This window comes from Salvelinus alpinus, chromosome 25, assembly GCF_045679555.1.
Source record: "Salvelinus alpinus chromosome 25, SLU_Salpinus.1, whole genome shotgun sequence".
NCBI lineage: Eukaryota > Metazoa > Chordata > Actinopteri > Salmoniformes > Salmonidae > Salvelinus > Salvelinus alpinus.
The window spans coordinates 40322295-40347563 of record NC_092110.1 but is presented as its reverse complement, the minus strand read 5'-3'; the positions used below and the strand labels follow the sequence as shown (position 1 = coordinate 40347563).

General features: G+C 44.4%; 1 protein-coding gene across 1 annotated transcript; it reads left to right on the top strand.

The window, feature by feature from the left end:
• On the top strand, positions 1-24646 carry alkal2b (ALK and LTK ligand 2b). The gene is made up of 6 exons (XM_071365085.1): positions 1-924; positions 11561-11893; positions 13463-13516; positions 13720-13800; positions 21028-21101; positions 23278-24646. The coding sequence occupies exons 2-5, from the start codon at positions 11614-11616 to the stop codon at positions 21090-21092; spliced, it is 480 nt and encodes a 159-aa protein (XP_071221186.1). The 5' UTR covers positions 1-924; positions 11561-11613; the 3' UTR covers positions 21093-21101; positions 23278-24646.
• Positions 24647-25269: the final 623 nt, after the last annotated feature.

Here is a 25269-nt window from a genome sequence, read left to right as displayed (position 1 = left end):
TCGATCGAGGAGGAACTTCGCCGGAGCAGGATTTATACAACATTTTATTGTTAACCCTAACGCTGCTCCTGTCCCATTCAGGGACACGGTTGAACGGGAGAAAGTTTCTACCTTACTATATTACTAACAATCATTCCCCCGCTCTGTCGACTGAGAGGAGATAAATAGGAGAGGAATATAACGTTTTTTTTCCAAACCGAGAGCACTGAGAGAACTGCATGGGGCGACCGGGGCCAGGGCTCGTTATCGATCCGGTGTAAATATGACGTCTGTGTTCGGCTATGCTCCCGTCTTGAACGCTGTTCTGATCGAAGACAACCCGGGATAATAGATAAATACTCCGGGGACTTCACCACACACACACACACACACACACACACACACACACACACACACACACACACACACACACACACACACACACACACAAAGTGCGCGGCAGTGACACGCACGGTGAGCCAGCCAGCATGTAGCGGAGGAGCTCACGACACACCGGGCAGCCGACTTCATCAGCAGGAGATGAGGTCTAGAGTTATTAAAAAAGTTGCATCAGTCGTTAATTTATCCACCCACTCTACTGCGGTGGCTCCGTCGCCACCGTCAACAGAGGAGCACCAGATATAAAACAGCGTACGGGACTGGGAACAAAAACCACTGAACTTAGGACACACGGCGCACGCCTGTCCGGACAAAAGTTGCGGTGGAGCACCCGAGATAGGGGATACGTATTTGGAGAGAGGCAAAAGACGCACGGCACGGCGAAGACAAGCTGTGTGTGTAGTTAGGAGTGTGTATTGGAGCGTGTGTGTGTGTGTGTGTGTCTTGTGTGTAGCTGAAGCGATTAAAAGGTGTTTAATCCTGGAACACGTAGCACCAGCAGGTTGGCTTCTGTTCACCTGGTACCCGCGAGACAACACAACTCAGGTAACTATAAACCTATTATATTACCGGTCCTGTTCCTGTTTGAACCCTGAGTGTCTGCCACTTAACTGCTGTTCATAGTTAGAACACAAGTTAAAGTCGAAGTCATAGTGTCTCAAACGGGGCTGTGCTTTTACGCAGCAGCTTTAGTTACCCAATTGGCCAACTGTTGGCAGCCCTCACGGGTCATAGCAGTAGTCTGGTGTTAGTACCACGGATCAGACAGGGACAGTACCACGGATCAGACAGGGACAGGGGGACATTGGAATAACGTTCCCTCTCTCTCCTTCTCTCTCTCCCTTTCATTATTTTGTGTCTGTGTGTGTGTCGGTGTGTGTGTGTTTCAAAGACAAAGAGAGAGACCTTTGATCAGGTAGTTCAGGCAGGGAACCACATACTACTTTCTACTGATTCCTGTCTGTCCTGATGACAACAGAGGAGTCAGATAACTGATGAGACTATAGAGGAGACAGACAACTGATGAGACTATAGAGGAGACAGACAACTGATGAGACTATAGAGGAGACAGATAACTGATGAGACTATAGAAGAGACAGATAACTGATGAGACTAAAGAGGAGACAGATAACTGATGAGACTATAGAGGAGACAGATAACTGATGAGACTATAGAGGAGACAGACAACTGATGAAACTATAGAGGAGACAGATAACTGATGAGACTATAGAGGAGACAGATAACTGATGATACTATAGAGGAGACAGATAACTGATGAGACTATAGAGGAGACAGACAACTGATGAGACTATAGAGGAGACAGATAACTGATGAGACTATAGAGGAGACAGACAACTGATGAAACTATAGAGGAGACAGACAACTGATGAAACCATAGAGGAGACAGACAACTGATGAGACTATAGAGGAGACAGACAACTGATGAGACTATAGAGGAGACAGACAACTGATGAAACCATAGAGGAGACAGACAACTGATGAGACTATAGAGGAGACAGACAACTGATGAGACTATAGAGGAGACAGATAACTGATGAGACTATAGAGGAGACAGACAACTGATGAAACTATAGAGGAGACAGACAACTGATGAGACTATAGAGGAGACAGACAACTGATGAAACCATAGAGGAGACAGATAACTGATGAAACTATAGAGGAGACAGACAACTGATGAAACTATAGAGGAGACAGACAACTGATGAAACTATAGAGGAGACAGACAACTGATGAAACCATAGAGGAGACAGATAACTGATGAGACTATAGAGGAGACAGACAACTGATGAGACTATAGAGGAGACAGACAACTGATGAAACCATAGAGGAGACAGACAACTGATGAAACCATAGAGGAGACAGACAACTGATGAAACCATAGAGGAGACAGACAACTAAGCAACATCACAGACAGTATCGGACACATACCATTGAATGCCTACTGTTCTGACTGTGTGTGTGTGTGTGTGTGTGTGTGTGTGTGTGTGTGTGTGTGTGTGTGTGTGTGTGTGTGTGTGTGTGTGTGTGTGTGTGTGTGTGTGTGTGTGTGTGTGTGTGTGCGTCTAATGCACTTCTCACCAATAAACATAGCTCAAAGTGCTTCAAAATAAGTATTTGGTACGTGGCTGTGTTGAAGAGAGACTGCATTATGACTGCATGACTAATATGGTGTCTTAATGACTAACTGTCTAATAGATTAGTAATTATAATAATATGTGTTTGACTTCAGAGTGAACATGGAGCTCACTATGAAACTGCTGTGGTCCAGAATTCAACAAGTCTCTTTTCAGTTTAACCCTTTAGGCTATAAACCTCTAATGACATTTCACACACATAAACACAAACAAACAAACAAACAAACACACACATACACACACACACACACTACAAAATTGTTGATTTAGCATGTGTGACTGAGATTCTAATCAGTACAGTGAACCATTGTAGCCAGTACGTAATGGTCCATCTAACCTCCTGAGGTGGAAACTGAGCTGCGCTTCCTGACCTCCTGCCAAATGTATGACCATATAAAGAATTTGAAAACAAGTTCAATTTTGATAAACTCCCATATCTATTGGGTGAAATACCACAGTGTGCCATCACAGCAGCAAGATTTGTGACCTGTTGCCACAAGAAAAGGGCAACCAGTGAAGAACAAACACCATTGTAAATACAACCTATATTTATGTTTATTTATTTTCCCTTGTGTACTTTATATATTTGCACATCATTACAACACTGTATATAGACATAATATGACATTTGAAATGTCTTTACTCTCATTGTTTATTTCACTTTTGTTTCTTATCTATTTCACTTGCTTTGGCAATGTAAACATGTGTTTCCCATGCTAATAAAGCCCCTTACATTGAAATTGAATTGAAATTGAGAGAGACAGAGACGGGGGGGGGGGGGGGGGTGTTAAGCAATGATACATCTAGAGGTAACTGCCAAAATAAATGAAACGCCTGATTAAATGAGGGATACAAAGGATATTGAAAGCAAGTTGTTCCTGTGTGGTTCCCGAGTTAATTAAGCAATTAATGGTGTTCCATCCCTCCAATTAAGTTCCAGACACTTCTATGCCAAGAATCTATGCTAAGGCACATTAAAGCTGTTCTGGCTGCATGTGGTGACCCAACACCCTGCTGTTCTGGCTGCTCATAGTGACCCAACACCCTGCTGTTCTGGCTGCTCATAGTGATCCAACACCCTGCTGTTCTGGCTGCTCATAGTGACCCAACACCCTGCTGTTCTGGCTGCTCATAGTGACCCAACGCCCAGTTGTTCTGGCTGCTCATAGTGACCCAAGACCCTGCTGTTCTGGCTGCTCATAGTGACCCAACACCCTGCTGTTCTGGCTGCTCATGGTGACCCAACACCCTGCTGTTCTGGCTGCTCGTGGTGACCCAACACCCTGCTGTTCTGGCTGCTCATAGTGACCCAACACCCTGCTGTTCTGGCTGCTCATAGTGATCCAACACCCTGCTGTTCTGGCTGCTCATAGTGACCCAACACCCTGCTGTTCTGGCTGCTCATAGTGACCCAACACCCTGCTGTTCTGGCTGCTCATAGTGACCCAACACCCTGCTGTTCTGGCTGCTCATAGTGACCCAACACCCTGCTGTTCTGTCTGCTCATAGTGACCCAACACCCTGCTGTTCTGGCTGCTCATAGTGACCCAACACCCTGCTGTTCTGCCTGTTCATAGTGACCCAACACCCTGCTGTTCTGGCTGCTCATAGTGACCCTACACCCTGCTGTTCTGGCTGCTCATAGTGACCCAACACCCTGCTGTTCTGGCTGCTCATAGTGACCCAACACCCTGCTGTTCTGGCTGCTCGTGGTGACCCATCAGGAGGGTCTGTTAGGTTATAGGTCATCAGGAGGGTCTAATTGTTAGGTTACAGTTCATCAGGAGGGTCTGTTAGGTTATAGGTAATCAGGAGGGTCTAACTGTTAGGTTATAGGTCATCAGTAGGGTCTAACTGTTAGGTTATAGGTCATCAGTAGGGTCTAACTGTTAGGTTATAGGTCATCAGGAGGGTCTAACTGTTAGGTTATAGGTCATCAGTAGGGTCTAACTGTTAGGTTATAGGTCATCAGTAGGGTCTAATTGTTAGGTTATAGGTCATCAGGAGGGGCTGTTAGGTTATAGGTTATCACTAGGGTCTAACTGTTACATTATAGGTCATCAGTAGGGTCTGTTAGGTTATAGGTCATCAGTAGGGTCTAATTGTTAGGTTATATGTCATCAGGAGTGTCTAACCGTTAGGTTAAAGGTCATCAGTAGGGTCTAACTAATAATTTATAGGTTGTCAGGAGGGTCTGTTAGGTTATAGGTCATCAGGAGGGTCTAACTGTTAGGTTAAATATCATTAGTCGGATCTAACTGTTAGGTTATAGTTCATCAGGAGGGTCTGTTAGGTTATAGGTCATCAGTAGGGTCTAATTGTTAGGTTATAGGTCATCAGTAGGGTCTGTTAGGTTAAAGGTCATCAGTAGGGTCTAACTGTTAGGTTATAGGTCATCAGTAGGGTCTAACTGTTAGGTTACAGTTGCTTATATTCTTCCTATGTTGTTGCCTTACAACCTGGAATTAAAATATATTTTTTGGGGGGGTTGTATCATTTGATTTACACAATATGCCTACCACTTTGAAGATGCAAAATATTTTTCTTGTGAAACAAACAAGAAATAAGACAAAAAAACAGAAAACTTGAGCGTGCATAACTATTCACCCCCCCAAAGTCAATACTTTGTAGAGGCACCTTTGCCAGCAATTACAGATGCAAGTCTCTTGGGGTATGTCTCTATAAGTTTGGCACATCTAGCCACTGGGATTTTTGTCCATTCTTCAAGGCAAAACTGCTCCGGCTCCTACAAGTTGGATGGGTTCCGCTGGTGTACAGCAATCTTTAAGTCATAACACAGATTCTTAATTGGATTGAGGTCTGGGCTTTGACTAGGCCATTCCAAGACATTTAAATGTTTCCCCTTAAACCACTCGAGTGTTGCTTCAGCAGTATGCTTCGGGTCATTATTCTGCTGGAAGGTGAACCTCTGTCTGAAACAGGTTTCCCTCAAGAATTTCCCTGTATTTAGCACCATCCATTATTCCTTCAATTCTGACCAGTTTCCCCGTCACTGCCGATGGAAAACACGTTCTCGGGGTGATGAGACCTGTTGCGTTTTCCTTGATGGCGAAAAAGCTCAATTTTAGTCTCATCTGACCAGAGTACCTTCATCCATATGTTTGGGGAGTCTCCCACATGCCTTTTGGCGAACACCAAACATGTGTGCTTATATTTTTTCTTTAAGCAATGGATTTTTTTCGAGTCACTCTTCCGTAAGCCCAGCTCTGTGGAGTGTACGGCTTAGTGGTCCTATGGACATATACTAAAATCTCCACTGTGGAGCTTTGCAGCTCCTTCAGGGTTATCTTTGGTCTCTTTGTTTCCTCTCTGATTAATGCCCTCCTTGCCTGGTCCGTGAGTTTTGGTGGGTGGCCCTCTCGTGGCCCTCTCTTCGTTGTGGTGCCATATTCTTTCAATTTTTTAATAATGGATTTAATGGTGCTCCGTGGGATGTTCAACGTTGCGGATATTTTTTTATAACCCAACCCTGATCTGTGCTTCTCCACAACTTCGTCCCTGACCTGTTTGGAGAGCTCCTTGGTCTTCATGGTGCCGCTTGCTTAGTGGTGTTGCAGACTCTGGGGCCTTTTAGAACCGGTGTATATATACTGAGATCATGTGACACTTAGATTGCACACAGGTGGACTTTATTTAACTAATTATGTGACTTCTGAAGGTAATTGGTTGCACCAGATCTTATTTAGGGGCTTCATAGCAAAGGGGCTGAATACATATGCACGTACCACTTTTCTGTGTTAGATTTTTTAGAATTTTTTAAAACAAGTTATTCACCAATATGGACTATTTTGTGAATGTCCATTACATGAAATCCAAAGAAAAATCTATTTAAATGACAGGTTGTAATGCAACAAAATAGGAAAAATGCCAAGGGGGATGAATAATTTTGCAAGGCACTGTATAGGTCATCAGGAGAGTATGTTAGGTTATAGGACCCTTGGAATGTGAATTCTGCGATACTGCCAAGTAAAAGACTTCACATTCTCTCTCTCTCTCTCTCTCTCTCTCTCTCTCTCTCTCTCTCTCTCTCTCTCTCTCTCCCTCTCCCTCTCCCTCTCCCCCCCTCTCCCCCTCTCCCCCTCTCCCTCTCTCCCTCTCTCCCTCTCTCCCTCTCTCCCTCTCCCTTTCTCTCTTTCTCTCTTTCTCTCTCTCTCCCTCTGGATTAGGGCTGGATTCATACATTTGGTGATTTGAGTGAGGTTGGGTGGAAGTCATCGTGTGTCATAACAGTAGTGTCCTCTATCATGTCTTCCCGGGTGCTGCGTTGGGTTCTAAAGGGGGGCGATAGGTAGGAGTAGACAGTGTTAGGTAGGACCTGTAGATTTACCATCAGGTAATGACTTCAATAGGTTTAACACCTCCTCCACTGACACTGTTTTCAGACTAACAGAGCAGATCTTGTTGCTCATAATATGATCATCAATCCATTGGACAATAGCTTGTTTGGAAGAATGTATGTCTACATTGTTGCTCAGTAATTTAATTTTCTGTGTAAAGAAATCTGCAAAAATGATTGTCAATATCTACTGGTTTTGTTATTATTCTCCCATCAACCTCCACACTAGATGGGCGTGATGAGATAGATGTACCAAGTAAGCCCTTAACTGTGTTCCATACCCTTTTAGAATCATTTTTACAATCAATAAAAGCATTGTTGTAAAATAACTTTTTTTTCTTTCGATTCAATTTAACTGCATAATTACGAAATGTTTTATAATTCAGTTCATCAATTTCTAATTTTGACTTGGCTGCTAAGACTTTTGCCATATTTCTTTGAGAAAAAGCCTCACCCAGTTCATCATCAATCCATGGAGATGGACGAGCACCAACTGTACTCTTTCTTACTGATGCATGATGGTCCATTACCTCAGTGAGCAAATCAATAAAACATTCTGATTTAAATCATCCTCTCGATAAATCAGCTCCCAGGGTACAGCAGCCAAATCATTTAGAAATAGCTCATGATTAAATGTTTTAACATTTCTTTTAACCACAATCCTAGGGGGTTTCTTTGGAACCTTGGTGTTCATGGTTATGGTCACAATATTATGGTCTGTCCAGCCCACTGGCATTGATCTGGCTTTTAAGCATTGCAATGGTATATTACAGAAAATCAGATCAATGCATGTGTCTGAACGATGACCCAACTTAATTGATGATCTAGTAGTATCATTAACCCTTTGTTTCAAACCACAGTTCTTGGCATATCTCATAATTTTTGTTCTATTCAAATTATTGTGATCCTTCCAATTTATATTAAAATCACCCAAGATAAATACATCTCTGTTGCTATCTGTGGCCTGGTCAAACCCAGTGCATAAGTCATCCAGATAGGACACCTTAGAGCTAGGAGGTCTATACACACATCCTACCAATATGGGTGCCTGGTGAGGCAGATGTACCTGAGCCCATAGTGCCTCTATTTGACATACATTAAGGTCATCCCTCCTCTTAAAAGGTATATGATTCTGAATATACATTGCTACACCCCCACCATTCCTATTCCTGTCCCTTCTCAGTAGACTATATCCTTGCATGTTCATTTGCCCATCATTTACAGATGCATCTAAATGTGTTTTGGTCAAAGCCAAAATATGAATATTATTTATGTTGACCAAGTTAAAAACCTCATGTATTTTGTTAGGAAGGCTACATACATTAACCTGAGCTATATGCAGCCCTTTCCTTATCAAGTGGAGACCAATAGAGCATGTATTCATTATAGTTGAAGTTGTCATGATACACTACAACACACAAACTCACATTTGAACATTAAATTAAAATAGCCAGGGAGTTACTCTAGAGTCCCGATACAATTGCCCGTTGATATAAAGTTTATCCATCACCATAGAGACTTGTTGATTCAGGCAACGCTTTTCCTTCATGATGGGATATAGTTTTTTTTCTCCTTTCATTGATCTCGGGTGGGGAAGTGATCATTCATTCCAAAATCAGTGTTTTCTGAGTTCTCTGCCCATGTTCTTCGTCATTTCCTTTTGCTTAAATTTGTCAAAACATTCAATAATAGCCCGTGGCCTATTTCCAGAGGCCTTACCTATTCTATGGGCTCTGGAGAAAGTGACATTACGCACAACATCAGTGGGCAGTTTTAGTTGAGTTGACATAAAGTCTCGGACTGTCCTCACAGCCTCTGCTGTTGTCATTCTCCGGTATCCCTGAGAATATTAGATTGTTCCGCATTGATCGACACTGTACATCAAGCAAGGTTTCTTTAAGTTGTTTGTTCTCCCTTTGCACCACCTCCACCTTGCTATGAATAGAGTCTACAGAACACCGTGTTCTCTTTCCTTAGATCATCCATCTGATGTTGGCTGAATTCCAGACTGGCACATAATGCATTGATGTCTTCTCGTAATACATCCAAGATATCAAGTTTGGCAAGCCTTTCATTGATGGATTTTAACAAGTCCACATCCATATCAGTAAACCTCTCCCCACTCGCCACACGCGCCCTCTTACTAGGGGGATGGTTTGGTTCCATCGTTGATACCTATTGGCCAACCTGGTTTTGGTTTGGTTTGATGATTTGGTTTTGTTGTCCTTAACAATCCTCCGAAACCAGCAATATATTTCTTTGAGTTCGTAAGTATCTCTCGTCAATGAATCGTTCAAGCGCTTCAATGGATTCCGAATCATCCAGCGTGTTTACAGGCAGTTAAACACACAAACAAACTGTTCAGCCGCAACTGAAAACCGCTGTTAGGTAGGAGGAGTCAGTGTTAGGTAGGAGGAGTCAGTGTTAGGTAGGAGGAGTCAGTGTTAGTTAGGAGGAGACAGTGTTAGGTAGGAGGAGTCAGTGTTAGGTAGGAGGAGTCAGTGTTAGGTAGGAGGAGTCAGTGTTAGTTAGGAGGAGACAGTGTTAGGTAGGAGGAGTCAGTGTTAGGTAGGAGGAGACAGTGTTAGGTAGGAGGAGTCAGTGTTAGGTAGGAGGAGACAGTGTTAGGTAGGAGGAGACAGTGTTAGGTAGGAGGAGACAGTGTTAGGTAGGAGGAGTCAGTGTTAGGTAGGAGGAGTCAGTGTTAGGTACAGTGTTAGGTAGGAGGATAAAGTGTTAGGTACAGTGTTAGGTAGGAGGAGTCAGTGTTAGGTAGGAGGAGATCGTGTTAGGTACAGTGTTAGGTAGGAGGATAAAGTGTTAGGTAGGGGGAGACAGTGTTAGGTAGGAGGAGGAGACAGTGTTAGGTAGGAGGAGACAGTGTTAGGTAGGAAGAGACAGTGTTAGGTAGGATGAGACAGTGTTTGGCAGGAGGGGACAGTGTTAGGTAGGAGGGGACAGTGTTTGGCAGGAGGGGACAGTGTTAGGTAGGAGGGGACAGTGTTAGGTAGGAGGAGACAGTGTTAGGTAGGAAGAGACAGTGTTAGGTAGGAGGAGACAGTGTTAGGTAGGAGGAGACAGTGTTAGGTAGGAGGAGACAGTGTTAGGTAGGAGGAGACAGTGTTAGGTAGGAGGAGTCAGTGTTAGGTAGGAGGAGTCAGTGTTAGGTACAGTGTTAGGTAGGAGGATAAAGTGTTAGGTACAGTGTTAGGTAGGAGGAGTCAGTGTTAGGTAGGAGGAGATCGTGTTAGGTACAGTGTTAGGTAGGAGGAGAAAGTGTTAGGTAGGGGGAGACAGTGTTAGGTAGGAGGAGGAGACAGTGTTAGGTAGGAGGAGACAGTGTTAGGTAGGAAGAGACAGTGTTAGGTAGGATGAGACAGTGTTTGGCAGGAGGGGACAGTGTTAGGTAGGAGGAGACAGTGTTTGGCAGGAGGGGACAGTGTTAGGTAGGAGGGGACAGTGTTAGGTAGGAGGAGACAGTGTTAGGTAGGAAGAGACAGTGTTAGGTAGGAGGAGACAGTGTTAGGTAGGAGGAGACAGTGTTAGGTAGGAAGAGACAGTGTTAGGTAGGAGGAGACAGTGTTTGGCAGGAGGGGACAGTGTTAGGTACAGTGTTAGGAAGGAGGAGACAGTGTTAGGTAGGAGGAGACAGTGTTAGGTAGGAGGAGACAGTGTTTGGCAGGAGGGGAGAGTGTTAGGAAGGAGGAGACAGTGTTTGGCAGGAGGGGACAGTATTAGGAAGGAGGGGAGAGTGTTTGGCAGGAGGGGACAGTGTAAGGTAGGAGGAGACACTGTTAGGCAGGAGGGGACAGTGTTTGGCAGGAGGAGAGAGTGTTTGGCAGGAGGGGACAGTGTTTGGCAGGAGGAGACCGTGTTTGGCAGGAGGGGAGAGTGTTTGGCAGGAGGGGACAGTGTTTGGCAGGAGGGGAGAGTGTTAGGAAGGAGGAGACAGTGTTTGGCAGGAGGGGAGAGTGTTTGGCAGGAGGGGAGAGTGTTTGGCAGGAGGGGAGAGTGTTTGGCAGGAGGGGAGAGTGTTTGGCAGGAGGGGACAGTGTTTGGCAGGAGGGGACAGTGTTTGGCAGGAGGGGAGAGTGTTTGGCAGGAGGGGAGAGTGTTAGGAAGGAGGAGAGAATGTTTGGCAGGAGGGGACACTGTTAGGCAGGAGGGGAGAGTGTTTGGCAGGAGGGGAGAGTGTTTGGCAGGAGGGGAGAGTGTTTGGTAGGAGGGGAGAGTGTAAGGTAGGAGGAGACAGTGTAAGGTAGGAGGAGACAGTGTTTGGCAGGAGGGGAGAGTGTTAGGTAGGAGGTGAGAGTGTTAGGTAGGAGGGGAGAGTGTTAGGAAGGAGGGGAGAGTGTTAGGAAGGAGGGGAGAGTGTTAGGAAGGAGGGGAGAGTGTTTGGCAGGAGGGGACAGTGTTTGGCAGGAGGGGACAGTGTTTGGCAGGAGGGGAGAGTGTTAGGAAGGAGGGGAGAGTGTTAGGAAGGAGGGGAGAGTGTTAGGAAGGAGGGGAGAGTGTTTGGCAGGAGGAGACAGTGTTTGGCAGGAGGGGAGAGTGTAAGGTAGGAGAACATCTGTCTATATCTCGGATATCTAAGGTCAACTGTTGTTCATGGAGTAACACCAAATTAGCTTTTCTGTATGCTAAATGTTGAGCCTGTGTTTGTTTACAGTGTAGTGTGAGGAGGTTCAACGCGGGGAAGGCGTGGTCCCAGGGGTAGGAGCGATGAGTTCGCTGCGTGCCCCCGTCCTACTGGCGCTGCTGATCCTTCTGCTGACCGCTGGATTCTGCAAACAGAGCTCTGTGCACGTGACCCCGGGGGCGAGTACAGGGGCGCGCACGGACGGACGCAACCTCCTGGAGCTCATCATGGACAAGGTGCGTCTGACGCGGCAGCAGCAGCACGAGGTACACGTGCGCTACCCCGCCAAAAAACAGGAGTTCACCTTGGAGACCAAGGAGAGGAATGAAGTGAACAAGTCTCATCACGGAGAACACATCATAGGTCAGTCATTAACCATTAGTAACACATCTCACCATGGAGACAACATCATAGATGAGTCATTAACCATTAGTAACACATCTCACCATGGAGACAACATCATAGGTCAGTCATTAACCATTAGTAACACATCTCACCATGGAAACAACATCATAGGTCAGTCATTAACCATTAGTAACACATCTCACCATGGAGACAACAACATAGATGAGTCATTAACCATTAGTAACACATCTCACCATGGAGAACACATCATAGGTCAGTCATTAACCATTAGTAACACATCTCACCATGGAGACAACATCATAGGTCAGTCATTAACCATTAGTAACACATCTCACCATGGAGACAACATCATAGATGAGTCATTAACCATTAGTAACACATCTCATCATGGAGACAACATCATAGATGAGTCATTAACCATTAGTAACACATCTCACCATGGAGACAACATCATAGGTCAGTCATTAACCATTAGTAACACATCTCACCATGGAGACAACATCATAGGTCAGTCATTAACCATTAGTAACACATCTCACCATGGAAACAACATCATAGATGAGTCATTAACCATTAGTAACACATCTCACCATGGAGACAACATCATAGGTCAGTCATTAACCATTAGTAACACATCTCACCATGGAAACAACATCATAGGTCAGTCATTAACCATTAGTAACACATCTCACCATGGAGACAACAACATAGATGAGTCATTAACCATTAGTAACACATCTCACCATGGAAACAACATCATAGATGAGTCATTAACCATTAGTAACACATCTCACCATGGAGACAACATCATAGATGAGTCATTAACCATTAGTAACACATCTCACCATGGAGACAACATCATAGGTCAGTCATTAACCATTAGTAACACATCTCACCATGGAGACAACATCATAGGTCAGTCATTAACCATTAGTAACACATCTCACCATGGAAACAACATCATAGGTCAGTCATTAACCATTAGTAACACATCTCACCATGGAAACAACATCATAGATGAGTCATTAACCATTAGTAACACATCTCACCATGGAAACAACATCATAGATGAGTCATTAACCATTAGTAACACATCTCACCATGGAGACAACATCATAGGTCAGTCATTAACCATTAGTAACACATCTCACCATGGAGACAACATCATAGGTCAGTCATTAACCATTAGTAACACATCTCACATCTCACCACTTGTAATCAAGTTGATGCTTTCTCTTGTTTGATGTGGTAATCAAGTTGATGCTATCTCTTGTTTGATGTGGTAATCAAGTTGATGCTATCTCTTGTTTGATGTGGTAATCAAGTTGATGCTATCTCTTGTTTGATATGGTAATCAAGTTGATGCTATCAAGTTGATGCTATCTCTTGTTTGATGTGGTAATCAAGTTGATGCTATCTCTTGTTTGATGTGGTAATCAAGTTGCTGCTATCTCGTTTGACTGACACTGGTAAACACACCCAATCAAAAACACACTTTTTCCCACAAGTTGTCCGTCAGTCCACCTTTCATGTGGTCAAAATGGTGTTTATTTCCTGTACTCGCAGAGGTGTTCCCAAGAGACCTGAGGCAAAAGGAGAAGTTCCTCAAACACCTAACAGGTCAGACACTACTGCTTCTCTCTGTGTGTGTGTGTGTGTGTGTGTGTGTGTGTGTGTGTGTGTGTGTGTGTGTGTGTGTGTGTGTGTGTGTGTGTGTGTGTGTGTGTGTGTGTGTGTGTGTGTGTGTGTGTGTGTGTGTGTGTGTGTTCACCTGTGTGTGTTCACCAGTGTAACTTCTGTCTGTGTCTCTGTGTGTGTTTCAGGTCCACTATACTTTAACCCAAAGTGTAGGAAACATTTCTATAGACTATACCACAACACCAGAGACTGTACCATCCCTGCCTGTGAGTATTACTGGCGGAAATACACACACACACACACACACACACACACACACACACACACACACACACACACACACACACACACACACACACACACACACACACACACACACACACACACACACACACACACACACACACACACACACATACAAACACACGCACACACACACACGGAAGATAGGGAGGGGAAGCCAGATGTATATCTACAGCCAAGCGTATTGCCTCTATCATAGTCATAACACTCATATACGTCTGATATTGGGTTGCAAAATAAAAAAATTCTTGAAATCCTGGTTCCTGAAAAAAGCAGGAAATCCGGAATCCATCGACCAGAATTTCTGGAAAACTTGGAATTTTTTGAAAAGTTACCAGATTTTTTACAACTCTAAGCTGCTATCATCTTGTGACATGTCTTGTGTCTGACCCTATCTGACTAAACAGATATCAGAATGGCAACTAAACACAGTAGCAGTCCAAGGTTTGGACACACTTACTCATTCAAGGGGTTTTCTTTATTTAAAAAAAATGCTGCCTTGCAGAATAATAGTAAAAGACATTAAAACTATGAAATAACACATATGGATTCATGTAGTAACCAAAAAAAAGTGTTAAACAAATCAAAATGTATTTTCAAAGTAGCCACCTTTTGCCTTGATGACAGCTTTGCACACTCTTGGCATTATCTCAACCAGCTTCACCTGTAATGTTTTTCCAACAGTTTGGAAGGAGTTCCCACATATGCTGAGCACTAGTTGTCTGCTTTTCCTTCACTCTGCGGTCCAACTTATTAGAAACCATCTCAATTGGGCTGAGGTTGGTTGATTGTTGAGGCCAGGTCATCTGATGCAGCACTCCATCACTCTCCTTCTCGGTCAAATAGCCCTTACACAGTCTGGAGGTGTGTTTAGGGTCATTGTCCTGTTGACAACAAATGATAGTCCCACTTAGCGCAAACCAGATGGGATGGCTTATCACTGCAGAATGCTGTGGTAACCATACTGGTTAAGTGTGCCTTGAATTCTAAATAAATCACTAACAGTATCACCAACAAAGTTTCCCCACACCATCACACCTCCTCCTCCATGCTTCACGGTGGGAACGACATACGCGGAGATCATCCGTTCACCTACTCTGCGTCTCACAAAGACACGGCGGTTGGAACCAAAAATTTCAAATTTGGACTCATCAGACAAAAGGACAGATTTTCACCGGTCTAATGTCCATTGCTCGTGTTTCTTGGCCCAAGCAAGTCTTTTCTTCTTATTGGTGCCCTTTAGTGGTGGTTTCTTTGAAGCAATTTGAACATGAAGGCCTGATTCACGCAGTCTCCTCTGAACAGTTGATGTTGAGATGTGTCTGTTACTTGAACTCCGTGAAGCATTTATTTGGCCTGAAATGTCTGAGGCTGGTAACTCTAATGAACGTATCCTCTGCAGGAGAGGTAACTCTGGGTCTTCCTTTCCTGTGGCGGTCCTCATGAGAGCCAGTTTCATCATAACACTTGATGGTTTTTGCGACTGCACTTGAAGAAACTTTAAAAGTTCTTGACATTTTCCATATTGACTGACCTTCATGTCTTATTAAAGAAATGATGGACTGTCGTTTCTCTTTGCTTATTTGAGCTGTTCTTGCCATAATATGGACTTGGTCATTTACCAAATAGGGCTACCTTCTGTATACCACCCCTACCTTGTCACAACACAACTGATTGGCTCAAACGCATTAAGAAGGAAAGAAATTCCACAAATTAACAAGGCACACCTGTTAATTGAAATGTATTCCAGGTGACTACCTCATGAAACTGGTTGTCATCAAGGCAAAGGGTGGCTACTTTGAAGAATCTCAAATATAACATATATTTTGATTAGTTTTGGTTACTACATGATTCCATAAGTGTTATTTCATAGTTTAGATGTCTTCACTATTATTTAATGTATAAAATAGTAAAAATAAAGAAAAGCCCTGGAATGAGTATGTGTTTCCAAACTTTTGACTGGTACTGTATATACACTGTTTTTCAAACATTAGGAACACCTTTCATGAACCCCCCCCTCCCCCTACGCCCTCAAAACAGCTTCAACTCGTCGGGTCATGGACTCTCCAAGGTGTCGAAAGCGTTCCACTGGGATGCTGGACCATGTTGACTCCAATCAAATTAAACTTTATTTGTCACATGCGAATAATACAACAGGTGTAGTAGACCTTAAAGTGAAATACTTACTGACAAGTTCTTAACCAACAATGCAGTTCAAGAAAGAGTTAAGAAAATATTTACCAAATAAACTAAAGTAAAAAATTATAAAAAGTAACACAATAAAATCACAATAACGAGGCTATATACAGGGGCTACCGGTACTGAATCAATGTGCAGGGGTACAGGTTAGTCGAGTTAATTTGTACATGTAGGTAGGGGTGAAGTGACTATGAGCAGATAATAAACAACGAGTAGCAGCAGTGTAAAAACTAATGGGGGAAGGGGTGTCAATGTAAATAGTCCAGGTAGCCATTTGATTAATTGTTCAGCAATCTTATGGCTTGGGGGTAGAAGCTGTTAAGGAGCCTTTTTGTCCTCTGTAGTGTCAGTAGTAGTCAGATGCTGAGCAGTTGCCATACCAGGCTGTGATGCAACTGTCAGGATGCTCTCGATGGTGCAGCTGTAGAACCTTTTGAGGATCTGGGGGCCCATGCCAAATCTTTTCAGTCTCCTGAGGGGGAAAATATGTTGTCGTGCCCTCTTCACGACTGTCTTGGTGTGTGATAGTTTGATAGTATGTTTGTGATGTGGACACCAAGGAACTTGAAACTCTCAAATCGCTCCACTACTGCCCCGTCGATGTTAATGGGGGCCTGTTTGGCCCCCCTTTGCCTGTTGTCCACGATTAGCTCCTTTGTCACACATTGAGGGAGAGGTTGTTGTCCTGGCACCACGCAGCCAGGTTTCTGACCTCCTCTCTATAGGCTGTCTCATCGTTATCGGTAATCAGGCCTTCCACTGTGTCGTCAACAAATTTAATGATGGTGTTGGAGTCGTGTTTGACCACACAGTCGTGGGTGAAGAGGGAGTACAGGAAGGGACTAAGCACTCACCCCTGAGGGGCCCCAGTGTTGAGGATCAGCGTGGCAGACGTGTTGTTGCCTACCCTTACCACCTGGGGGCGGCCCGTCAAGAAGTCCAGGATTCAGTTGCAGAGGGAGGTATTTAGTCCCAGGGTCCTTAGCTTAGTAATGAGCTTTGTGGGCACTATGGTGTTGAACGCTGAGCTGTGTTCAATGAACAGCATTCTGACATAGGTGTTCCTTTTGTCCAGGTGGGAAAGGGCAGTGTGGAGTGCAATTGAGATTGCGTCATCTGTGGATCTGTTGGGGCGGTATGTGAATTGGAGTGGATCTAGGGTATCCGGGATGATGCTGTTGATGTGAGCCATGACCAGCCTTTCAAAGCACTTCACGGCTACCGAAGTGAGTGCTACAGGGCGGTAATCATTTAGGTAGGTTACCTTTGCTTCCTTGGACACAAGGATTATGGTGGTCTGCTAGAAACATGAAGGTATTACAGACTCGGTCAGGGAGAGGTTGAAAATGTCAGTGAAGACAGATGCCAGTTGGTCCGTGCATGCTTTGAGTACACGTCCTGGTAATCTGTCTGGCCCCGCGGCTTTGTGAATGTTGACCAGTTTAAAGGTCTTGCTCACATCGGTTACCGAGAGCGTTATCACACAGTCGTCTGGAACAGCTGGTGCTCTCATGCATGCTTCAGTGTTGCTCTCCTCGAAACGAGCATAAAAGGCATTTAGCTCGTCTGGTAGGCTCGCGTCACTGGGCAGCTCATGGCTGGGTTACCCTTTGTAGTCCAAAATAGTTTTCAAGCCCTGCCACTTCTGACGAGCGTCAGAGCCGGAGTAGTAGGATTCGATCTTAATCCTGTATTGATGCTTTGCCTGTTTGATGGTTCGTCTGAGGACATAGCGGGATTTCTTATAAGCGTCCGGATTAATGTCCCGCTCCTTGAACAGGGCAGCTCTAACCTTTAGCTCGATGCGGATGTTGCCTGTAATCCATGGTTTCTGGTTGGGATATGTACGTACGTTCACTGTGGGGACGACGTCGTCGATGCACTTACTGATAAAGCCGATGACTGAGAGGGTATACTCCTCAATGACATTGGATGAATCCCGGAACATATTCCAGTCTGTGCTAGCAGTCATCTGACCATTTCCGTATTGAGCGAGTCACTGGTACTTCCTGCTTTAGTTTTTGCTTGTAATCAGGAATCAGGAAGATAAAACTCTGGTCAGATTTGCCAAATGGAGGGTGAGGGAGAGCTTTGTACGTGTCTCTGTGTGTGTGGAGTAAAGGTGGTCTAGAGTTTTTTCTGCCCTCTGGTTGCACATGTGACATGATGGTAGAAATGAGGTAAAACGGATTTAAGTTGCCTTCATTAAAATCCCTGGCCACTAGGAGTGTCGCTTCTGGATGAGCATTTTCCTGTTTGCTTATGGCCTTATACAGCCTGTTGAGTGCAGTCTTAGTGCCAGCATCGGTTTGTGGTGGTAAATAAACAGCTATGAAAAATATTGATGAAAACTCTCTTGGTAGATAGTGTCGTCTACAGTTTATCTTTAACTTCTTTGGGGTTGGGGGCAGTATTTTCACGTCCGGATGAAAAGCGTGCCCAGAGTAAACTGCCTGCTACTCAGGCCCAGATGCTAGGATATGCATATATATTATTATTATTATTATGATTTGGATAGAAAACACTCTGCAGTTTCTAAAACTGTTTGAATTATGTCTGTGAGTATAACAGAACTCATATGGCAGGCAAAAACCTTAGAAGAAATCCAACCAGGAAGTGGGAAATCTGAGGTTTTTAGTTTTTCAACTCTTTGCTTATCCAAGATACAGTGGAAATGGGGTCATGTTGCACTTCCTAAGGCTTCCACTAGATGTCAACAGTCTTTAGAACCTTGTATGATGGGGTAAGGTCTTGAGTAAGGTCTGATTGATTGAGTAAGGTCTGGCATAAAATATTTAGATGCACTATTGTAAAGTGGCCGTTCCACTGGATGTCATAAGGTGAATGCACCAATTTGTAAGTCGCTCTGGATAAGAGCGTCTGCTAAATGACTTAAATGTAAATGTAAATGCATGAGCTGACCATGCGCTGACCATGTGCGTTCATGTGAGAGTTAGCTTGAGTTCCATCGCATTTCTGAAGACAAAGGAATTCTCCGGTTGGAATAATATTGAAGATTTATGTTAAAAACATCCTAAAGATTGATTCTATACTTCGTTTGACATGTTTCTACGGACTGTAATATTACTTTTCGTCTGAACTTTTGCCTGGACCTGCCCACCCGTCCTGAGTTTAGATTGTGTACCGAACGCGCGAACAACAAGGAGGAATTTGGACATAAATGATGGACATTATCGAACAAAACAAACATTTATTGTTGAACTGGGATTCCTGGGAGTGCATTCTGATGAAGATCATCAAAGGTAAGTGAATATTTATAATGCTATTTCTGACTTATGTTGACTCCAACATGGCGGATATCTCTTTGGGTTGATTTGTCGTCTGAGCGCCGTACTCAGATTATTGCATGGTTTGCTTTTTCCGTAAAGTATTTTTTTTAATCTGACACACCGGTTGCATTAAGGAGAAGTGGATCTAAAATTCCATGTTTAACACTTGTATTTTCATCAACATTTATGATGACTATTTCTGTAAATTGATGTGGCTCTTTGCAAAATCACCAGATGTTTTGGAACTACTGAACATATGTAAACTCATATGTAAACTCAGATTTTTATATATAAATATGAACTTTACCGAACAAAACATACATGTATTGTGTAACATGAAGTCCTATGAGTGTCATCTGATGAAGATCCTCAAAGGTTAGTGATTCATTTTATCTCTATTTCTGCTTTTTGAGACTCCACACTTTGACTGGAAAAATGGCTGTGTATTTCTGTGATTTGGCTCTGACCTAACATAATCGTTTGGTTTGCTTTCGTCGTAAATCCTTTTTGAAATCGGACATTGTGGCTGGATTTACAACAAGTGTATCTTTAAAATGGTGTAAAATACATGTATGTTTGAGGAATTATAATTATGGAATTTCTGTTGTTTTGAATTTGGCGCCCTGCAGTTTCACTGGCTGTTGACGAGGTGAGACGCCACCGTCCCACATACCCTAGAGAGGTTAATATTAGACATCGCGCACCAGCTGTTATTGACAAATAGGCACACACCCCCGCTCCTCGTTTCAGCAGATATAATTTCTCTGTCCTGCCGATGAATGTATAATCCCGCCATATTATCCGTGTCGCCGTTCAGCCACGACTCGATAGTACAGTTTTTAATGTCCCGTTGGTAGGATGGTCTTGGTCGCATATCATCCATTTTCTTTTCCAATGACGTTGGCCAATTGAACGGATGGTAGTGGAGGTGTACTCACTCGCCTAAGAATTTTCCGAAGGAAGCCCGACCTCCGACCCCTTTTTCTCCATCTTTTCTTCACGCAAATGACGGGGATTTGGGCCTGTTCCCGGGAAAGTAGTATATAAAATGACGGGGATTTGGGCCTGTTCCCGGGAAAGCAGTATATCAAATTAATAAAAATAAATAAGTTACAAACAACGCAAAAACAAATAACAAAATAGCACAGTTGGTTAGGAGTAAAACGTCAGCCATCCCCTCCAGCATCATTTGTCATGCTTCCAACAGTTGTGTCAAGTTGGCTGTATTTTCTTTGGGTGGTCGTCCATTTTTGATACACACGGGAAACTATTGAGCATGCAAAAACCCAGCAGCGTTGCAGTTCTTGACACAAACCGGTGCGCCTGGCACCTACTACCATACCCCATTCAAAAGCACTTACATATTTTGTCTTGTCCATTCACCCTCTGAATGGCACACATACACAATCCATGTCTGAATTGTCTCAAAGCTTAAAAATCCTTCTTTAATCTCCTCCCCTTCATCTACACTGAATGAAGTGGATTTAAGAAGTTACATCAATAAGGGATCATAGCCTGGATTCACCTGGTCAGTCTGTCATGGAAAGAACAGGTGTTCCTAATGTTTTGTGCACTCAGTGTATATGTCATTATTCTAAATTATAACAACGATGCATTCCAGCAATAATGACTTACTCTAACAATGTGTGAGTTACTCAAAACATTGTTGTTTGTAGACTGACCTGTGGTGTTGTTTTTCAGACTATAAGAGGTGTGCCCGTCTTCTTACCAGACTGGCAGGCAGTCAGAGGTGTACAGAGAGGTAGAATAACCTGGTAAGACTATGGAAGATTATCTCACTTTCTCTATCTCTTCCTCCCTCCTTCCCTCTTCCTGTCTCTCTCTTTCTCTCTCCCCTCCTCTCTTTCCCTCTATCTCTTCCTCTCTCTCCCCCTCCTTCTCTCTTTCCCTCTCTCTTCCTCTCTCTCTCTCTCCCCCTCCTCTCTTTCCCTCTATCTCTTCCTCTTTCTTCCTTTCACCTCTCTCTCTCCCTCCTTCCCTCTTCCTGTCTCTCTCTTTCTCTCTCCCCTCCTCTCTTTCCCCCTATCTCTTCCTCTCTCTCCCTCTCCTTCTCTCTTTCCCTCTCTCTTCCTCTCTCTCTCTCTCCCCCTCCTTCTCTCTTTCCCTCTATCTCTTCCTCTTTCTTCCTTTCACCTCTCTCTCTCCCTCCTTCCCTCTTCCTCTCTCTCTCTCTCTCTCTCTCTCTCTCTCTCTCTCTCTCTCTCTCTCTCTCTCTCTCTCTCTCTCTCTCTCTCTCTCTCTCTCTCTCTATCACTTCCTCTCTCTCTCCCTCCTCTCTTTCCCTTTTTTTTCTTCTTTTTTTTCTTCCTTCTTATCTCTCTCTCCCCTCTTCTCTCTTTCCCTTTTTTTTCTTCTTTTTTTTCTTCCTTCTTATCTCTCTCTCCCCTCTTCTCTCTTTCCCTCTCTCTCTCCTTTCTTTCCCTCTCTCTCTCTCTCCCTCCTTTCTTTCCCTCTCTCTCGCTCCCTCTTTTTCTCTTTTCCTCTCTCTCTCTCCCCTCCTTCTCTCTTTCCCTCTCTCTCTCCCTCCTTCTCTCTTTCCCTCTCTCTCCCTCCTTCTCTCTTTCCCTCTATCTCCCTCCTTCCCTCTTCCTCTCTCTCTCCCTCTCTCTCCCTCTATCGCTTCACCTCTCTCTCTCTCCCTCCTCTCTATCGCTTCACCTCTCTCTCTCTCCCTCCTTCTCTCTATCGCTTCACCTCTCTCTCTCTCCCTCCTTCCCTCTTTCTGCTGTTTCCTCTCTCCTTTCATCCTTCCCTCTCTCTCTACCTTGTCACCTCTTTATCCCAGTGTTTAAGGGGTAGAGCGTATATAATGAGTGTCTTTATAGCAGATAAATCAGCATACGTTTCCTCCCGCTAGTAAAAGTGAATTATATGCTAGGCTGCTGTGTACACTGTCGGACGGTGTGTGTGTGTGTGTGTGTGTGTGTGTGTGTGTGTGTGTGTGTGTGTGTGTGTGTGTGTGTGTGTGTGTGTGTGTGTGTGTGTGTGTGTGTGTGTGTGTGTGTGTGTGTGTGTGTGTGTGTGTGTGTGTGTGCTGTAGGGCTGAGCTCCATAGCAGTATAATTCAGTCGTTGAATTCAATAACAAATAGTTTGTAGGTCTGTAAATTCCAGTGTCATGCTGCAGCCGTTGATTTAGTGGTAGAGTCGTCAAATCAAAAGAATTCCAGAAAGACATTAAATAGGGGAAAACAGAATTACGTTTTTTATTGTAGATGTGACCCATGTGAAACAGTGACATTTTTTTTGTATATATATATATTACAGTCAAATATATCAGACTGTCATCGCTGTTACTCTTTCGCTCTTTTCTTTTTCTCCCTCCCTCCCTCCCTCCCGCCCGCCCGCCCGCCGTCCCTCCCTCTCTCTCTCTCTCTCTCTCTCTCTCCCCCCCTCTCTGTCTCTCTCCCCCCTCTCTGTCTCTCTCCAACTCTCACCCCCTCTCGGTCTCTCTCCAACTCTCTCTCTCCCGCCCTCCCTACCTCTCTCCCCCCTCTCTGTCTCTCTCCTCCTCTCCCCCCCTCTCTGTCTCTCTCCAACTCTCTCTCTCCCGCCGTCCCTCCCTCCCTCTCTCTCTCCCCCCTCTCTGTCTCTCTCCTCCTCTCACCCCCTCTCTGTCTCTCTCCTCCTCTCACCCCCTCTCTGTCTCTCTCCTCCTCTCACCCCCTCTCTGTCTCTCTCCTCCCTCTCTGTCTCTCTCCAACTCTCTCTCTCCCCCCTCCCTCTCTCCTCCTCTCCCCCCTCTCTGTCTCTCCAGATATATCATTAGTCTGTCATGTCTCTATATGTTATTAATACCACTGAAGCCTCTCAGACCACTTTCTCTAGGAAGTTCCACATGCAGCCAAGTACAAAGTTCACTAAATCTCTCTCTCTCTCTCTCTCTCTCTCTCTCTCTCTCTCTCTCTCTCTCTCTCTCTCTCTCTCACAGAGCCCATGAAAGAGAGAAGTGCCTTGGAAGATGAACAGAGAGACTGCTAGTATGGGGAACGTTAGTTATGTTAGGACGTTCATAGAAGCTCACACATACTCTACTCTATTTTACTCAACTCTACATTCAGACAATCTCCGAGTTCAGCTGCCAAAAACCATGACGACACGTGGATGCTATTGTACGCCACTTGGATTATATCATGACACTATGCGGGGGTGCTTCTGTGTTCATTGACATGCCTTCATGGGGTAGAACAAAAACATTTGGTTGGAGTTTGGTTGGTGGTCTCTGAGCTGTGGTTGTAGACAGACAGACAGACAGACAGACAGACAGACAGACAGACAGACAGACAGACAGACAGACAGACAGACAGACGTAGACAGACGTAGACAGACGTAGACAGACGTAGACAGACGTAGACAGACAGACGTAGACAGACAGACAGACGTAGACAGACAGACAGACGTAGACAGACAGACAGACGTAGACAGACGTAGACAGACAGACAGACGTAGACAGACGTAGACAGACAGACGTAGACAGACAGACAGACGTAGACAGACGTAGACAGACAGACAGACGTAGACAGACAGACAGACGTAGACAGACAGACAGACGTAGACAGACGTAGACAGACAGACAGACAGACAGACGTCCTGATATGTTCGTCAGCTACATTACTCAGATGCAGAGAACCACAGAAGTCAACTAATCTCTGATGTAATGACCTGATTGGTAACCTGGTAGTAATATAATTCCTGATGGAATGCCTGACTGGTAGGCTGGTGGTCTGCATCAGGACTCTCTACTGCAGGAGGAGTAATCTGCCACACTGCTTCAGGATTTATGGAAAACCTGGGAATTTTGGGAAAGTTACCGGAATTTTGCAACCCAATGAGGACCAATCGGACATCACAGCCTATTCCCTATACTTCACTTACCAGAGCCCTATGAGGTTACCAGGTTACCAGAGCCCTATGTGGTTACCAGGTTACCAGAGCTTATGAGGTTACCAGGTTACCAGAGCCCTATGAGGTTACCAGGTAACCAGAGCCCTATGTTACCAGGTTACCAGAGCCCTATGAGGTTACCAGGTTACCAGAGCCCTATTTACCAGGTTACCAGAGCCCTATGAGGTTACCAGGTTACCAGGTTACCAGAGCCCTATGAGGTTACCAGGTAACCAGAGCCCTATGTTACCAGGTTACCAGAGCCCTATGAGGTTACCAGGTTACCAGGTTACCAGAGCCCTATGAGGTTACCAGGTAACCAGAGCCCTATGTGGTTACCAGGTTACCAGAGCCCTATGTGGTTACCAGGTTACCAGAGCCCTATGTGGTTACCAGGTTACCAGAGCTTATGAGGTTACCAGGTAACCAGAGCCCTATGTTACCAGGTTACCAGAGCCCTATGAGGTTACCAGGTTACCAGGTTACCAGAGCCCTATGAGGTTACCAGGTAACCAGAGCCCTATGTGGTTACCAGGTTACCAGAGCCCTATGAGGTTACCAGGTTACCAGAGCCCTATGAGGTTACCAGGTAACCAGAGCCCTATGTGGTTACCAGGTTACCAGAGCCCTATGAGGTTACCAGGTTACCAGAGCCCTATTTACCAGGTTACCAGAGCCCTATGAGGTTACCAGGTTACCAGAGCCCTATAGCAGGTTACCTTCCCTGTAATGTAAATATTGTAAATACTAAATATATATGACATATAAATAAATGTGTTTGGTAAATAACATTAAGTTTCTTGACCATGATGACTATTGTAGTGAAATATATTTATGTGCAATATATACAGTAAGGGGAAAAAGTACTTGATCCCCTGCTGATTTTGTACGTTTGCCCACTGACAAAGAAATGATCAGTCTATAATTTTAAAGGTAGGTTTATTTGAACAGTGAGAGACAGAATAACAAAACAAAAGCCAAAAAAAGTGGGCAAACGTACAAAATCAGCAGGGGATCAAATACTTTTTTCCCTCACTGT

What these genes read in the sequence shown, in the direction of transcription:
- alkal2b (XM_071365085.1), top strand. Translation starts at nt 11,614, where the DNA reads ATGAGTTCGCTGCGTGCCCCCGTCCTACTGGCGCTGCTGATCCTTCTG. An exon ending in TCACGGAGAACACATCATAG is followed by an intron (nt 11,894 to 13,462) that starts GTCAGTCATTAA and finishes CTGTACTCGCAG; the next exon opens with AGGTGTTCCCAAGAGACCTG. An exon ending in AGACTGTACCATCCCTGCCT is followed by an intron (nt 13,801 to 21,027) that starts GTGAGTATTACT and finishes GTTGTTTTTCAG; the next exon opens with ACTATAAGAGGTGTGCCCGT.